Source organism: Monodelphis domestica, chromosome 5, assembly GCF_027887165.1.
Source record: "Monodelphis domestica isolate mMonDom1 chromosome 5, mMonDom1.pri, whole genome shotgun sequence".
NCBI classification, from domain to species: Eukaryota; Metazoa; Chordata; class Mammalia; order Didelphimorphia; family Didelphidae; genus Monodelphis; species Monodelphis domestica.
Genome location: NC_077231.1, coordinates 11,809,785 through 11,828,052, shown reverse-complemented (window position 1 = coordinate 11,828,052; position 18,268 = coordinate 11,809,785). Strand labels below are relative to the sequence as shown.

General features: G+C 48.6%; 1 protein-coding gene and 1 long non-coding RNA gene across 4 annotated transcripts in view; one reads left to right on the top strand and one right to left on the bottom strand.

Annotated features, from left to right (window-relative positions):
• Window positions 1-10,157, bottom strand: part of CERK (ceramide kinase) — a 52,490-nt gene extending 42,333 nt beyond the window's left edge. Inside the window, exon 1 of one of the 3 annotated variants that reach the window (XM_056797607.1) lies at window positions 9,431-10,157. In XM_056797607.1, the coding sequence (XP_056653585.1) occupies window positions 9,431-9,779 (349 nt within the window). In that variant the 5' untranslated portion in view covers window positions 9,780-10,157. Of the gene's footprint in view, window positions 1-9,325 lie in introns of all 3 variants that reach the window. The other 2 variants (XM_007502510.3, XM_001374991.4) reach the window with 2 other exon arrangements.
• On the top strand, window positions 10,031-17,326 carry LOC103097579 (uncharacterized). The gene is made up of 3 exons (XR_472186.2): window positions 10,031-11,262; window positions 12,659-12,749; window positions 13,312-17,326. It is a non-coding gene; the product is annotated as an uncharacterized LOC103097579 (long non-coding RNA).
• Window positions 17,327-18,268: the final 942 nt, after the last annotated feature.

The window sequence follows — 18,268 nt, the reverse complement described above, 5'->3', positions numbered from 1 at the left end:
GTAGGCAGTACAGAAGGAAGTCCCTCCATGGAGTCTACAGGGAGAGGTCGAAGCTAAGTGAAAGAATGGGGAGGACAGAGGGGATGATCTGCTGGAGGAAACAGGATTGAATGGGATCACCTGAATAGGTAAAAAGGTTTGCCTTGGTCAGGGATACTGCCACCTCAGCCTGTTAGAAGGGGGGAATGAGGAGAGAGGGGCCAAAGGTACCTGAGCAATAAGGGGGAGAAGAGGAGACTCACAGCCAACAGCTCGATGTTTTCTTTAAAATATGAGGCCAGGCTCTCAACTGAGGGTGGGGACAGAGAGAGCCACCAAGCTTTGAGGGGAGCTGAGAAGTGTAGGAGAGGGAGCTGATAAGGGAAGCACAGAAAGGCTGAGCAACAGGAAAGGAGGGCCCAGCAGAGGTTGTGTCTCAACAGTGTAGTGGGAAGCTGGTCGGGGATGCTTTCATGATTTTCTCCATCTTGGTTCAGCAGCACATTGTAGAGGAAGTGAAGGCAGCAATAGTGGGAGTCATCTAAGTCAGGCCTGACTGAGCCTAACTAGCAAAAGGAAAAGGGGGCTGAGCACTCAGAAGAGAAGACAGTGGTGAGCTGAACTGATTCACCACAGATGGGTGAAGGGGATCGTGGGACGAGTACACAACTGAGAGGTTGGTCAGGAGATAAGGCTATGAGTGAAGAAAAAGGCAGAGGGAGGTGAACATGGAGCTAATAGCACTTTGGCGGGTGGTGGCAAAATTAAGGAAATGACTGTGTTTGTATGTGGCTGGGGTGCAGGAGTAGGCCTTGGGGCCTCTGGAAAGCCAACTTCATTTCTGAATTATCGTTTTCAGGAAGCTTTTCAGGGTAAGTCAAAATGGGCAGATGCCACTGTTGGCCTCCAGGTCAAATTCAAATTCCCCAAATAAGCTTCTTCCTCCAGCTGAGGGGCCTTCAAATATCTGAAGCCACAAATCACTGCATTATCAATCTCCCTTCTCAAGGCAAAATAAACATTCTCCAGCCAATCTACATATGGTAACTTCTCATCCTGGTAACTCTTACATGGACCTCCTCCTCTTTGCCAATGACTATTCTAACCCATGCTCTCATCTGCCCCAGTCTTCATGCTGCCCCTGGATCCCACAAGCTTCCTTTGCTACCATGTGCCTGAAAACCAGGGGACCATAAGGTCTTCTCCACCTTATACAATCAATGTTCCACCTTCAGATCTTAGGTCAATATTAATGAAACTCTCCCCTATCCAGACAGATGGGGTCTCCTCCTAGGATTCTCCACCAGAGGACTGACTGATGCCCTTTCAAGAAGGCAGAGGAATACCATGGAGAGAATGCTGACAGGCTTTAGAGTTGAAGGCCTGTGGTCTGAATCTAGAACCCCCTAGGTATTATGGGTGTGTGTATGAACTCACCTTCCCTGTAGGACTCAGTCTCCTCATCTGTAAAATGCCCCTTCCTGGTTTGAAGTCTACCATCCTGTTATCTCTTTCCCATCCAAATTCCATCCTTCTTTCAGGGGCTCCTGTACCTCCTCTAAGACTGACTTCCGAAGAACTCCTGCCCACCAGGATATATACTTTTTCTAAATGGGGGGTTCTTAAACTTTTTTTAAAAATATTTTATTCCCCCTCCCCACTAAAGGTTTGGGAGCAAAGCAGTAACCTAATCAGAATGATATAATTTCTAGGAAAACTTCATTCTTCCCCACAGGCAAAGATCTGGCAGACACAGAACTCTGAGGGCTGCTTTGGGGTGCAGTGGGGAGGAGCTGTCTGTTTTTTCCGCCAACCCATGTGACTCTTGCAGAATCCCCAAGTAACTGACCTCCTAAGCCCATTCACCAAAGGCTGAGCAGGAACAGATCCAGAATGGCCTTCCTTCAAAAACTGCTTTTAGTAACTTCTATTCCAAATACTTCCAATTCCCAAAGGAGCCTTCACTGGCTATCTAACAATAAACTCACCAATCCCCAGTTTTCCAGTTTCTCAATTCTTCCTTTGCTAGGAAATGAAACAAATTGACCACTTTCTCCCCCTCTTTCATATACAGCTGACCAGTTGATAACACAGTTTAGCACAGCCTTTGACAGGTCACAGAGCTAGATTCATGCAGGGATCACATGGTAAACTTAGAGAACTAAGTCAGTGCATCGGAGAGTAACCTGCTCAATTGGGAGAGAATTCACAGAATCACCAAAATGATGATTATTCCACCCCCCACCAAAGGAATTCCCAGAAAGCACAGAATCTTGCATCTAGTTCCTGCCTCTCTGTCTCCACAGTTCGCTCCCAAGAGACTATAGTATGTCTTTACAACAGGGAAAATACAGGTCACTTTGACAGAGTGCTCTGTTAAAACACACAGGAAGGCTCCATAGATAAATGGTGAACAAACTGTGGGTGTAACTTATTTGGGGGGAAAATACATCAAGGCAGAGAAAGCAGGCCAACAGCACTGAAGAAATAAAATGCAAAGATAAATATCAAATAGCTTAACATTTGAGAATCCAATTGTGGCTCAAAAACTGGACTGCCATTTTGAATCCTTTTCCTTTCTTCCCTCCCCACATCCTACTGATTCCATCTCAAGTCTCTCCTGTTTTCTCTCTCTCTCTCTCTCTGTCTCTCTCTCTGTCTCTCTCCCTCTCTTATCCCCCCCCCACACATGACCCCCCTCACCTCATCTATTTGATAGGCTTGCCCTCCAATCCCTCATTCCCATGTCCAAAGGGAGCTAATGGATACATCTGACCCAGGCATTCCTTTGGGCCCAAATTTTCAGTCTATCACCTCAAGCGAATGAGATTCCAACTCCATGCCCTGGCATTTAATGCTCTCACAGAGTGCCAACCTTGCTTTACAGCTGTATTTCCCTCTACATTCTGGCCAAACTTATTTACAGCTCTCAGATTTCACCATGTACTTCCCCTCCCCAGGTCCTCTCTCACACCTGGAGAGCACTGGATTCTCCAAAACCCTAAGGAAATCCTTCTAGAATTTCCATCAAATCCTGCCTCTATTCTAAGTAAATTCTATTCAGGTTGCTTAATCCTCAAGAATAGGAGCAAGGAAAGGCCAATAGAGTTAGTTTTAAGGTGTGGAAAATATCCTGCCAGCGACCAAATGTGAGGACCATGGCTCCCCAGCCCTGACTGTCTTTGAATAGGGACTCAAATGGTTTGGGGGAATGACAGAAAAGGGCCTCTGGGACCCAGAAGAAGTTCTCTGGGCCTACCTCCTTCTGCACACTGGGAGAGCATTTGGCCTAGCTCTTGCCTTAGTCTTTTCGTGCCACTTTATACACTGCTGATGAATCTACTAGGCACTTGTTTTTCCTTGTTATAGTAGAAGCCAGCATAACTTTTTAATCTTTGTATTCCAAGTTCAAAACTTGTAATAAATACTTTCAAAGTGAGTTAAATCAAGTAAGAGAGAAAATAAACATGAAATGAGAAGATACAATGCTAGCTGAGAACCATTAGTCGAAATTAAACAGGCCTTTGTAGGAGAAATTCTTCCAGAGGACAGAAAGAAGGCACCCCCACCCCCCAGGGCAGGTGAAAGCACCCAGCAAAGGCCAACTCTGTCCTGGGCCCCTGGTGAAAGGGAGAAGTAAGGAAAGATCCCAGGTTCAATAAGGTCAGGCAGGTGGGCTGGAGTCCACTGTAGAGAGCCTTCGAGGCGAGGCAGTCTGGCTTATACTTTCTCCTCTCTAACAAGAAATGTTAGGGGCCTGGCCCAAAGCACACCCAGCTCTTCCAGGTCAGCGAGGCAATGGAGTCCAGGGGTGGTAAAGCTTCAAGCCCTAATAACTACTGCAAATGATATTTCTCACCTATAGATGCACACTAGACCTTGCACCCTTCTCGCTAACTTGGGCCTCTGGCCCCTTTCCAGTCTTTGAAGATGCTATGACCGTCTTCAGAATTCCAAATAAATGGGAAATGAAGGCCTAGGAAGTCCTATTGGAATGTCACATCGAATCCATCTAGAAGACATTTGTTGGAAGCCTCTCTAGGCTCTGAGCACAACTGTGGACTCGTCCAGCTTGCTCCCACTTCTCTTCTGAGATGAAGCCCATTAGCCAGAAGGCACTGGGCTCTGCTTTTGCAGATGGCAGTGATGGCCCTATAAAATGAGAGCTCTGCCATGCAGCAGGGGTGTGAAGAGTCCATACCAAAATGAAATGGGATCTCTGAAACACAGGCCAGGCCAGGATTAACAAGTTCAGAGGTGCAGAGGCATTGCTCTGAAGTTCACCAAAGCTGCAAAGTGCCCTGCCCTGGCAGCCTAAGAAAGAAGGAGAGGAATAGCCCGCCAGAGGGTTCTCAGAATCCCACTGGCAGGTCAGGCTGAGGTTCTGCCCACCAGAGGAAAACCACATGCTTCCAAAAGGCTAAAGAGCCCCAGCCTGTCCCACTACCTGGCTGGCTGTACCACTCCAGCCAAGGCAAGAATCTCATTTTCAGCACAAAAACTCTGGAACTTCTAGTTTGTAGACTGCCAGTCTTAACAATCATTGGCATCAGTGAACTGTACTATCAACAAAGGGGGGGGGCGCCTTTAGGGCAAATAGGCAGAACCCTCTAGAAACAGTCCCTGGGCCAAGGCTGCCCAAGCTGCCCTTCACAGAGGGCAGGACTCTGGGATTTGTAATTCCATCGAGGCTCATAACCAAAATCTCTTCCCCACTGACTATTGTGGTGAGTTGATGACCTCGGGATGAGGTTCAATCTGCTTCCATTTGTGAATTCCGCTGACACCAGACTACGAAGTTAGGCTCTGTCCATCACACCCAGGAAGTGGAGGCAGAAAACGGGAATGAGGCATCTAAGGAGCTTTCTCTCCTCATAACCCAGGGGACCATGGCGACAGGGCAGAAGCAGCTCAGAGCTCCACTTCCCTGGCGATCTCTTCTGTCAAAAGCAGCATCGATTCCTTGAATGGCAATAACTTGGAGTTCTTGTGGGTTTATCCATCCTATTTTCACCGGCCTCAAAGCAAGGCCCACAAACCCAATTCAAATAATAACTCCCTCTTAGTCAGTATTTCGGTCTCAAAGTGCTTTACATACATCTTTATCCTTCTAACAATCCTGTTAGGTCAATCAATAAACATTGATTAAGCCCCTACTATGCACCGGGCAAGATACCGTGTTTGCCCTTAAGGAGCTCACAACATGAAAACCACTATGCGCCACCAAGCAACAGGAAGCACACACAGAAGGAAGCACGCAATTCAAGAGAACTGGGAACAGCTTCCTTTTTTAGGAGAACTTTAGTTGGGACCTGAAGGAAGCCAGGAGGCAGAGATGAGGTGGGAATGAGTTCCAGGCAAAGGGAGAGTCAGGGAAAATGCTTCCGTTCCAAGTGGAATTATTTATTTGTTCAAGGAACAGTGCCCAAGGTGGGGGGGGGGGGACATTAGAGACCCAGAAAGGTAGGAAAGGACCAAGCTGGGAAGGTGGTGACACAGGGAGCCACTGGACTTTGCTGGGTGACCTGGTCTGACAGCTGAGTGGAGGCAGGGTGATCAACAGCTACTGCAATAGTCCAGGCCCAAGGTGATGCCTACACCAGGCAGAGGCAGCATCAGAGGAGAGGAGGCCTATCCAAGAGACACTACTAAGGAAGGTCAAATGGACAGACTGGGTCTGGGTGGGGGGAGGGAGCTAGCAGTCAAATAAGATGCCAGGCTGCACTGTGGGGTGATGGGTAAAATGGCAGTGCCCTCAACAGTCACAGAAGGGGGGAATGAGTTCAGTCTGAGATGTGTTGAGTTTCACATGTCTCAGAAACATCCAGCTAAAGCTATCTGAAAGGCAGCAAGCAAGGCAGCCTGAAGTTCAGCACAGAGAGGGTCACTTCATCCCTGGGCCCAGGAAAGAGTCTTGAGGGGGTGTGGTCTGGAAGAGCCATCAGAGGTAGGAAGAGAGGGGGAGTCCCCAAAAACCTAGAGGGAAGAGAGTGTCAAGGAGTGACCCACTAAGGCCAGAGCTATGGAGAGGTCAAGGAGGATGAGGATGGAGGAAAGGCCTTGGACTTGTCCCTAAAGAGACCCAGGTTGATCCCTTCGCTTGACATATGAGGGAAGGGAGAAAGAAGGTGATTTGTCTTGAGGCCCAGGGGAGACACCTGGGACAAAGCTGTGTCTTACCCGGATCCTTGAACTGGAGCTGCCTAGGACTCTAGGGCACCCAATGCAACCTGCTCCTTTTTCAGACAAAGCAACTGGGCCTTGAGCTCAGCCACTGGTCCTTGGTCATGGAACTCATAAGGGGCAAAGCCAGGGCCCTAGGACTACTTCCAAAAGGCCTCTTTGTGGAGATAATGCTATAATCATTTGCTTCCCGAGTTCAGGTAAAAGTCATAAAGCCTCTTGGGCCTAGAAAGCCTTGAAAGAGGCTGTGAATCTGCGTAAACTAAGAAATGAGACTACAAGCAGACATGGTGAGGGTCTGCCCCTGGTTCTCTCATGAGGTTCCCCCACCTCAGGGGCTTGTATTATCCCCATTTTGCAAATTAAGAACCTGAGGCTGATAAAGGGGCTGTTGATTTGGCCCAGGTACCATAGCCAGGAAGTATGAAGAAGGATTCCAATTCAGGATTTCCTGACCCCTATTTATTGCTTTACCATCTGTTGCTCCATTTTGGATAAATTGGCCCTCTGAAGGCTGGGAAAGGATTGCTTTAAGAAACAATGACAAGGAGGCAGTAAGGTGGCTCAGTGGATAGAGAGCCAGGCCCAGAGAGATAGGAGGTACTGGTTGTTCAAATCTAGTCTCAGATATTTTCTAGCAGTAGGACCCTGGACAAGTCATTTAACCCCCCATTGCCTAGCCCTTCCCACTCTTCTGTCTTGGAACTTATACTCAGAATTGATTTGAGACAGAAGGTAAGGATGAAAGAAAAAAGAAACAATAAGGAGGCTTACTTGATCCACAATGTGGTTTCCCAGGAACTGAGGTGTCCCGATCATCCTCTTGTCCACCCTGGTGCCCCCCCAACCCCAGCTTAGCCTCGTCCCCCTCTCCTATACTCCACTGAGTACCATGGCTGTGCAGAAGAGCTTTTCCTTATCTATTGTTATACCATGGTGCCCAGCACAGCTCCCAGCCCAAAGCAGATAATAAATGCTAATTGATTGACTGATTGACAAGAGAAAGTATCAAGAGACAGGATGGGAGAGCATTCAGACAGTGCCTCCCAAGTACAAACTACTTCTCTTCTCTTCTCTTCTCTTCTCTTCTCTTCTCTTCTCTTCTCTTCTCTTCTCTTCTCTTCTCTTCTCTTCTCTTCTCTTCTCTTCTCTTCTCTTCTTTCTCTCTCTCTCTCTCTCTCTCTCTCTCTCTCTCTCTCTCTCTCTCTCTCTCTCTCTCTCTCTCTCTCATTTTTAAAACAAATTAACCTGATAAGCAGCAGCTCAAGGCCTGTCTCTGGCACCAGCTGGCTGGGTGACTCTCGGCCTCCCAAGTCACAAGTCTTCGAAGCCCTGAAGATCTCCTGGCCCTGAGGTTGGTCTGGCTCCTGTTCTCAAATCCCAGGATCCCCTTCAGGCTGGACAGCAGGCTTGCTGCCCTCCAGCACAGGTTGGCAATGCCCTTTCCCCAGCCAGGAGCCTTGCCTCTGCTCTTCAGAAATGGGGACTCCCTTCTCTCTTGATGAAAGGAAATCAGCACCTGACTTGATTTCTAGATGAGGAATTTTGAAGTTGGATGGGCAGGAACCTGGTTTTGCTTTTACTAGCCTGTTAACTGCATTCCAAAATCCCCGGCTTCCTTCCTCTGAAGCCATTCTGCTGAACAGGGCCAGGCATCACCCGACATCTAAAAGGCTACACACCCTGCTCTGCCTGCCTGTGGATACCATGTTCCTCCGCAAGGCCTCAACACCCTATCAACTTGACCATCCCAGGCTAATTAGGACTCCAAAAGCCACCCTCCCCTACTGTCAACCAGCCTCAGCACTTGGTTCCCCAGAAAGGAAGTCCTTCCCTCCTCCCTTGGAATGAAGCCCCAAGAAATTGGTTCTTCCAGATTCTCTCTGCCCCATCCAACAGGGTCACCCCCCCTTCTCATCATGAGCCTGGCTTTCTGGAGCTCCCTCTATTCGCTACCACTTCTCTGCATAGGCCTGAAACAAATTCTGATAGACCAGAATTCTTCAGTCTAAAGGAGAGCTCCCACAATTGTGAGCCGCTCGCTCACAGGGGCTGAGACAGCATTCCCAGGCTTCACACTGGCGCCTTACCCATAAATGCAGAAGGAAAGGATGAGGAAAAGCCTTGCCACAAGAGAATAACCATTTTTTTTCATTCCTGGGCACTTTTAAGAAACAGGGCTGCACACATTATATATTATAGTTCATTTACCAACCCCCCCCCCCAACTGTTATGTGAACCAATAAGGATCCTGAGAGGGAGAGGGAGTGTGGTGGAGTCAGCTCTGGAGTCCAGATTCAACCAGGCTTCAGCTACCCAAGGACCAAGGCAGCCTGACAGGCCTCTAGGCTATGGGACAAGCCTCAGTGGAGGGGCTTTCCTTACTGGGAGTACCCTAGGCCAATAAACCCCAAGGACAGAAGCAGGCCAAAAGCTGCTATGTAACCTGAAACCATAGCACTGAAAGGGCCAGAAAGGGGGGAAAAAGGGGGTGACGGTGACAGGGAGAGGTCAGGTAGAGGCCGGCTGCTGCCCTCCCCTGCATGCCTGACACGGGGCTTCTCTGACCTTCCAGCAACCTTCTTGGACCTCAATGGAGACCAGAAGGGCCACCCATCATCCCCAGGTCCAGATCCAGACCCCAGGCTTCCCCCTGGGCAGGTAGAAATCAAATGTCACTGACCCTGCAGCCCTGGCACACCACAGCCACTTAATAGTGACAGACCACCTCCTGGAGAGAGAGGGGGGCCCGGCAAAACAGATGAGAACTTTGGGCAGTCCAACTATAAGATGGGTCCTATGACCTTGGGTCCATGGCTGACCCTCCTCGGATCTCAGTTTCCCCCTGGGGAAGCACAGGAGCCTCCGGAGGGCTCTCTGGAGCCAAAGAGACATGGGTGATAACAATGGCTGTGGACTCCCCTCCCACAATCCCTGGGGTACGTACGAGGTACAGGGAATGGTTTGGCCCGGGGCTGTCCTGCTTCCCCCCTTCCCCCCCAGCTGCAAAGCAGTGAGCAAGGGTAGGAGGATCCTCGGGAGCCCCCTGTGGAGGCTGACTCCTGGGTCGGGGTCCCCGGCCTACGGAGAGGGAAACTGAGGCTGGGAAGGAGAGGGCTCAGTGGCCTAGGGGAGGGAAACAGCTCCTGGGGGTGATGCTCACCACGCAGCGGGAGGGGGGGTGTCATGATCCCAGAAGTGCGGGGGGTGTCCTCAAGGGGGGGATCCTTCCCTCCCCTTTCCCCTCCCCTGGAGCACCCGCACTCACCGGGCCCCGAGGCTGGGGTCGGAGCCGGGGGCCGGTCAGGGCTGGGGTCTGGGACTGGGTCCGAGCAAGGCCCCCAGGCCAGCAGCGCCCGTGGACGGTCGAGGCTGAGGAAGCAGCGGCGCCGTTTGAGCCACAACTGGGGCGGGCCCGGCTCGGCCTCCATGTCGGCCCCTGGGCCCGGCCCCGCCGCCGAGCGCTCGCCAGTCTCGCACCCGCCGTCCCCGTCTCTCTCTTCCCGAGCCGGGAGCGCGCGCGCGTGCGCGACCAGCGCCGGGACAGGGGGCGGGGTTCCGGGTAGCGGTCCGCTCTCCCCTGTAGTCTGGGGGCCCCGCGGAGGAACGTGTGTCATCACGTATGCCAAACAGCCTTGGTTGGGGGGACGCCGAGGGGTCGGGAATAGGTGGGGAATTAAACTGAAGGCGCGGCGGGGTGGGGTAGGGGGCTCCTAATCAATGAGAGCTCGGGATACTCCCGCAGGGGCGGAGCGAAGTCGAGACCGGAAGCTTTCCTAAGGCTCAGCCGGGTGGGCGGGGGTGGAGGAATCCAATGAGAGCTCCAGGAGTTCAGAGAGAGCGGGGAATAACTGAGACAATGCACTCTCCAAAAGTACTCCAAGACGAGCCGGGCCGAAGCCCAACGAAGCAGGAGGAACCAATGAGAGCGCCCTAGGGATTCCCCCCCCTCCTCCAGGGGCGGGGCACAGCCGAGAACTTTCCTAAGACGTTGCCGTGACTGGAGGAGCGGCGGAGAGAACCAATGAGAATGGCAGGGGCTCAGAGTGGGGCGTGACCGAGACTGTCAGCCTCCATGAGGACTTAGTGAGGGAGGGGCCGGAGCGTCACAAAGTAGCGGAGGGGGGGGGGCGGGGCCGAGACAATGAACTTTCCTAAGAGTTTCAGAGTTGGGAGGGGTAAACGAAGTAAGTGAAAGGGCGGGGCCTTGAGGAAGACCGGTTGCCAGTTAGCCTTGGGCATGCCTCCGGGGGACGTGGCCAGACCTCTGCGAAGGAAAGTAGTCTCCCCTCGCCTAAGGTCAGGTCACTCGGCCACTAACGACTAAAAAGGATCCTGGGAGTCACTTAGTCTATTCCGGGTTTCCCCGCCTCCAGGATAGCCATCCCGATAATGCCAGGAGGGGGCTTCCTTGCCCCGCCCCCGTCTCTCCGGACCCCTCGAACCCTTCCCTGTAACGGTCCCTAAGGGGGGGGGGTGGTAAGAGAGGCTACATGCCCTGACCTCGCCATACGCCTGCAGCCTCCCGACCCTGTTTCTTACTGTGCAGCATCCGGGAATAGAGAGGAAGAGGTCCTTGACTCCAGCTGTTAGGGTCAGTCACCTGGGATTCCGTTGGAGTGAGGACCCCCCTCTCCCAAAGTAGGGGAGTTTTCTGCCCCTGGGGAGTTGGTTGTCTAGGACGCTGAGAAGGGAACAGACTTGCCCAGGGTCACCCAGCAACAGTCCGAGAAGCGACCCTAGACAGCTCTATGCCCCCACCTGGGGATACAAAACTCCCCAGGAGTTTCTGTTCCATCGGGCTCAGGCAGAGGAGGCGTCCCAGGGACCCAGTTGGACACAGATCAGTGAGAGATATTTGCTCAGCTGATACCTGGCTTTCCTCCCTCACACTCTGGGCTGTCCTAGGAAAAGCCAGCTCTCTCCCCACTCAGGATATTTGCCCACTCAGGATATTTGCCCCCTCTAGCTTAGTTTGCAGAGGCAGACCCTGAGCCAGGGTTCCCCTGGAAAGCAACAGTTGGCCAACAAGCAAACTACCTCGCTGGACTTTGGGACAAAGTGGAAAACCCAGAAAATAACTGCCCACATAATGTAAAGGTGCGCATTCAGGGAGTGCTGCTGGACAATAGAGTGGCCCTGAGGAAGGATTCTCACTGGTTTTAGAATCCCAATTCCCAGCCTTGAATCCTGGTTGGACTCCTGGGACTCAGTTTCCATATCTGTAAAAGAAAAAAGAAAGGGTGAGATGAACCAATGTGCCTCCAAACAGATCCCTGACTTCTCCCCTAGAGACTCTTCTTTGCCTTAAAGTGAAATCCAATGATCAGAGTAGCCAGTAGATTGAGATTGAGATTGAGAGTAGATTGAGAGCCAGCCCTAGAGATTGGAGATCCTGGGTTCCAATCTAACCTCAGATACTGCCTAGCTGTGTGACCCTGGGCAAGTCACTTAACCCCCATTTTTTTTAATCCAGTGATGCTGCACACACTATCAGAGGTCATAGGTCATTTGGCTGGGCTGAACAGACTTTTTTTGCCTCTGCATTTGTTCTTTGTTCAATTGATGACTTTTTGGAGACTTTGTGGGGAAAGAGATATGTTTGGAAATGAAGGTAATGTAAAAACAAAAGGAGCAATAATTTTATTTTTTAATCGAGGAGCAATAATTGTAAAAGAAATTCAATAAGAACTAGCATTGATGCCAATGAAATTGTGTGTCGTCTACAGGAAGGGTGGGTGGAGGGGAGGGAGGGAAATAATGTGATTATTGCAACCAAGGAATAATGTTAAATTGACTAAATAAATAATTCAAATGGAAAAAAAACTAGCTTTGATGGATCACTTTAAGACTTGCAAAGCACTTCATAAACATCTCACTTCATCCTCACAGCAACCTTAGCAAGTAGATGCTATTATTATCTCTACTTCACAGGTGAAGAAACTATGGCAATCCCAGGGTAAGTGCCTTGCCTAGGGTCATACAGCCAGAAAGGGCCCAAGATGGATTTGAACTCAGGTCTCCTGACCTCTGGGCTCAGCACTCTATATAGTGAAGCCACCTAGGTGTCTCACTTTAACATTTATTAACTAGCTCCCCCAAAGCACCTGAGATAGATGTCCATGATACAGAGACAGAAATGGGGGACAAAATCTGCCCTCAAAGATAACAGAGCCAACTACTGAGCACAGATACTTATATTTTTAAAGGCAGAAAATCCTGTCTTGAAGCTTCATTTCCTTCTCTGCCTCAGGAGGCTCAAGAAGTGTATCTCTGAGATCTTTATCTTCCCTAACACTGTTTATCTCTCTCCACATCATCCTCAGACCTGACTCAGGCCTTTGATATTGGGATGACCTCAGGAAAGATCCCAGACCACTGGTTCTAGGAGTGCAGTCCACGGCCCCTGAGGCTCAAGACCCTTCCAGGGGTCTCCAGGAAATAATTATTTTTGTCCTGATGCTAAACTACAATCTGCCCATTTGTCCCCCTCCAGATTTCTTTCTGTATTTCAACCAAAACAACATCATGCAATGGAATGAATGCCAATACAGACAGGAGGGTCCAGCTGGCCTCCATTAAGCCAGGTATTAAAGAGATTTGTAAAAAACATGTAAGACAGCACCATTTTACACTCAAGTTTTGTTGGGGTTTTTTTTTTTTTTGCTTATGAAAAATATGTTCTCTGTTAGCACATGGTGGGTTTTTTAACTGAATAAACAGGCAGTTTTGAATTTTACCTGTTTTCATTTCGAATATGGTCATTGATTGCAAAAACTGACAAAAGCAAAGGCTGTGAGGATGCCCTCAAACTGTTAATAGTTGTAAAGGGGCCCTGAGAGCCCAAAGTCTGAGAACCTCTGGGCCTGAGCAGTGTGCAAATGTCCAGCTCCTGCGTGCGGGGCATCACCACCTGAGTGTCTGGCTTCAAGGTCGCAGCTTCCCCTCTTCTCCATGTAGATGGGCATCTCTAGCTTCCTTGAATCTCCAGTTTGTACCAAGACCCGGGTCACCGTTCGTGTCCTACATTTGCCCTTTCTCGATCTCCCCCCTCCCTTTGGTGTGCCAGCTACCTCTCAGCTCTCAACCCTCCCCACCCTGGAAGCTGCTTGAGGACAGGATCTTTTTTTTTTTCCTTTGTATCCACAGTGCCAAAGACCTGTGCCATCATAGATTCAGAAGTCATCGGCCCCCTCTGAGGCCCAGAAAAGGGGGCCACTGGAAGAAACAGAAGTCAAATTCAGACTCAGATCCTGCCAACACAAACCCAGGCCTTTCTGCTGGACCATGCTGCCTCCCTATGGTAGTAGGTGTTTAATAAGTGGTCAAATCTCCCCAAACCCACCCAAAGCCGAACAGCCTCAGAAGATTTACCCCCCCCCCCCAAGTCCCTTTGATTCTTTTCCCCAAGTGTCTCTCATCCATCCATCCCCTCCCTTCTGATGACCCTGGTCTCTCTTTGTCTCCTTCCCTGTCATCATCACTCTCCCCAACCTGCCCCCATGGATTATTTCCCCCAAATATTCTTTTTGTCATGGTCCGCCCCACCTCTACATATCTCCTGGCAGTTAGGAGCAAGTCCCAAGGTCTTATCAAAGCCCTCTCCATCTGTCCAGGCTCTTTTCCCACCTAGGCAGCCACAGACCCTCAGCAGCAGCCGGCTTGGCCTGCTCTCTGTGTATTAGATGTTCCACTTCTAGGTTCCAAAGGCCCAAAGAGGGCCCAGAACAATAATACAGCTCAGGAGGTAAGACCTCTGCAGCCTAGGACAAGCCCACCCGCTCAGTACAGACCGCTTTGTCACTACCCCAGCTCCGAGGGAAGCTTTTTCTTCCATGGCTGGGACCCATAGATGCTTCTCCGCATCTACCGCTGGTTACTCCCAGCCTACCCTCTGTGGTCCTCCTAACAAGCAAAATCCCTCTTCCACAAGCCAGGTCCTGCAGTCTATCTTTTCTTATTTTTTAATTTAAGTATTTTTATCTCTCCCTGGTTATATGATTCATGTTCTTTCCCTCCCCTTATTGCCCCCCCCCCCCAGCTGACAAGCACTTCCACTGGGTTATACATGTATTATCACACAATACCCATTTCCATATTCGTTTTTGTAAGAATCTTTTAAAAACCCCAAACCCCAAACCCCACATCCAATACCCATATAAACAAGTGAAAAATCAAATGTTTTCCGTCTGCATTTCTGCTCTCACAGTTCTTTCTCTGGATGTGGATATCCTTCTTTCTCATAAATTCCCCTGGATTGTGCTGGATTATTGCATTGCTATCAGAAGCCAAGTTGATTATATACGGTCATCCCATAATGTTTCAGTCTCTGGGTACAGTGTTCTCCTGGTTCTGCTCATTTCATTCCACCTCAGTTCATGTAGGTCTCTCCAGCTCATATGAAAATCAAGCAGTTCGATCAAATCAAGCAATAAGTCCATACCACGATTTGTTCAGTCATTCCTCAACTGAGGGGCATCCCCTCATTTTCCAATTTTTTACCACCACAAAAAGTGCAGCTATAAATATTTTTGTGAACACATTTTTCATTCTCTCTTTGGGGTACAAACCCAGCAGTGCTATGACTGGATCAAAGGATATGCATTCTTTTAGCGCCCTTTGGGCATAGTTCCAAATTGGTTGGATCAATTCACAAGTCCGCCAGCAAAGCATTAATGTCCCTACTTTGCTGCATCCCCTCCAGCATTCATTACTTTCCTTTGCTGTCATGTTAGCCAATCTGCTAGGTGTGAGGTGATACCTCAGAGTTGTTTTGATTTACATTTCTCTAATAAGGAGGGATTTAGAACACTTTTTCATGTGATTATTGATAGTTTTTATTTCTTTATCTCAAAACTTCCTATATCCCTTGACCATTCAAGGGCAATGACTTGATTTTTTTGTATATTTGACTTAGTTCCTTATATATTTAGGAAATTAGACCTTTGTCAGAGAATTTTGTTATAATTTTTTCCCCTGATTTGTTGCTTCCCTTCTAATTTTGGTTGCATTGGTTTGGTTTTTATAAAACCTTTTTAATTTAACATAATCAAAATTATTCATTTTATATTTTGTAATGTTCTCTATCTCTTGCTTGGTCTTAAATTCCTTTTCCATTGATCTGACAGGTATACTTATGCTTATCTATTTATGATTTTACTCTTTATAGTTGTCATTTACCTATTTTGAATTTATCTTGGAGATGTTGATCTCTAACCTCACCCATCCTGTCTTCCAATTTTCCCAGCAGTTTTTGTCAAATAGTGGATCTTTGTCCCAAAAGCTGGGGTCTTTGGGTTTATCATAGACTGTCTTGCTGAGGTCACTTGCCCCAAGACTATTCCACTGATCCTCCTTTCTGTCTCTTAGCCAGTACCAAATTGTTTTGATGACTGCTGCTTTGTAATATAGTTTGAGATCTGGGACTGCAAGGCCACCTTCCTTTGTATTTTTTTTTTTCCATGATTTCCCTGGATATCCTTGATCCTTTGTTCTTCCAAATGAACTTTGTTATGGTTTTTTCTAATTCAGTAAAAAACTTTTCTGGTAGCTTGATAGGTATGGCACTGATTAAGTAAATTAGTTTAGATAGGATTGTTATTTTTATTCCCTGCAAACTTTAAAGAAAAGCCATGCTCCATCCCTTCAAACCTTCATTTTTCCAAACTAATCATCCCTGATCCTTGAATCAGTTCTCTCAAAGTCAGCTGAACATGAGGGTCTCCCCACCTGGTATGACCTTTTCCTGCTACCATCTAAATCTTCTCTATCCATCTACCTAAAATTACATCCCTCATCTACCCCAGCCCAAGAAGACCCTGCCCTCCCCTGAACTCATAGGGTCCTAGGGTTCTCAAAAGATTATTTCACTACATTTCATTTTCATTTAGGCCCTAATATATCCTAGACCCCATTCCTGGCATTGGGCACAGAAAATAAAATAGTTCTGCCATCAGGGGGGCTTATAGTTTATCTTGATGATGGGAAATTTAAAGGAAATGGAGTCCAGACATCTAATAGAGGAGGAAACCAAGACCAAGACAGGGAAAATGACTTGCCCAGGATCACCTAGACAGAAATATCAGAACTGAGGCTCAATGCAGTGACCCTTGATGGTGACTCTCTCCCACCTCCTATCCTCCTCACCCTTCTGAAAGCTTTCATTGGCTGCAACACCCAGCTCTGTGCCCCTTCTTCCATGAAGCCTTCTCCAGTTGCACTTCCCCTTACCGCATAAGGAATTGCTTCTTCCTCCAGTTTTCTAAGAGCATCTTGTCCCCAGTCTCCCTTGTTCCTACTTCGTGCCTGTATGGCAGTGGTTCTCAACCTTTCTAATGCCGTGACCCCGTAATACACTTCCTCGTGTTGCGGTGACCCCAAATCAAAAACTTATTTTGGTGGTGACTTCAAAACCGTAATTTTGCTACAGTTAGGATTCGGAATGTAAATACCTGATGTGCATGGTGTATTCTTATTGCTACAAATGGAGAGGTTGAGAACCGCTGCTCTATGGGATTTGCTGCCTTTTCCTCAACCTCGTTGAAGGCAGGATCACTTTTCATCTTGGAATTTTCAGCCCTGCACACAGCAGACACTTAATAAATGCTTTTTGACTCGACTCTATGCCTCTTACTTTTCCTTTGTCACTGTGGCCTTTGTGTGAACCATCTAGATCGGTTCAGGTAAGTTTTTCAAGGATTCTCCAAATTCTTCCTGCTCACCTCTTCTCACAGCCCAGTTTGGTCTGCCGTTCCCCAGTCAATAGACACAAAACCTTCTGCTCCAAATATTTGTGGTACATGTGAGGCTCATTAAGTGGACTGTGCAAAAGCAGACTGTTTCTGTGGGAAAATACAATGCTGCTTTGTTAGAGTTGATATAGAAGCATTCATGTTTTCTCCTCCACCCAGTTCACTCTCTCCCCCGAGTCCAGAGGCCTGAGTGGAGCAGAGCTCAAAGGGAACTCCCTGCCCAGGTTCAGCTGACAGTCATGGGTCCAGGCCCCCCAGTGTGGTGTCCAGCCACCTCCATTCTTTTTGGAGTGCTGGCAGCGGGCAGTGAGGGCTAGTAATAGGAACAAGGCCCTCATCCTCTGAAATCCTGTGTTTCTCACCAGTTAGTATTGGTTAAACATAAACCACAGCATCAGTCAATCATCAATTGCAAGCATTAATCATTAGTACTAGTTCAGTAATACTGGGCCATCCGCCTAATCTGCTTTATTAATTACTCATATCGTTCTTTTACTTGGTTCTGAACTGTTGGGATCCTACTGCATCCCCCTCTCCACATTCCCATTCTAGGACAGCAAGACTTCTCCCACTGACAAATGATGACAAAGTGAACAATGGGGGAACATGGAACAAACGCTCTGGGGGCTCCCTCAAACCTGTGCATACCCTTTATTCCCTGTGATCTGTGTGTCAACCCCCAAACACACCTCCACCTGAATTTGGCCATGCCTATTTGCCAGGGTTTTCAGGAGAGGAGATTTCTCTGGAAGCTCCCAGACCCTCAATAAATATGCAAACCTTGATCCACCTCTTGGGTTATGACTCCGTGCCTAGGGCTGCTGCTTCATGACCCATTGGACCATTCCATCAACTCCACAGAGCCTTCTCGGTTATTCCACACTTGGAGCTGCTACTCTGCACCTGGAGAGCTGCTATTCATTCCATGAGTTCCAGAGAGGCTACTCTACTAGCCCTGGGCTTATTCATCAGCCCTAAGGCTACCTGATTAGCCCCAAACTATTCCACCAGCTATTATACCTCTTCCTCTTCAAATAAAATTCTTTTCTTCTAGATTGAACAGAGTTTGAGTCTCCCATTCTTGGGGTGAGACTCTGCTACAAATGTGGGTGTGTTTTTGTGGCCTGGAACTGCCATTGTGTCCTAATCATCTGCCCTTTTGTTACACCCTCCAGAACCTTGGACATTCCCAGGCAGCTGGAGGATTCCCTGGATTTGCCATCTGTCAGGTGGCTGAAGCATCCCTCCCCATTAGAACGTGAGGTCCTTGAGAGCTTTCCTATTCGTATCCCCAATACTTAATATGGTATTTGGCATGCAATAGGAGATTAATCAATCCTTCCTTCTTCCTCCCC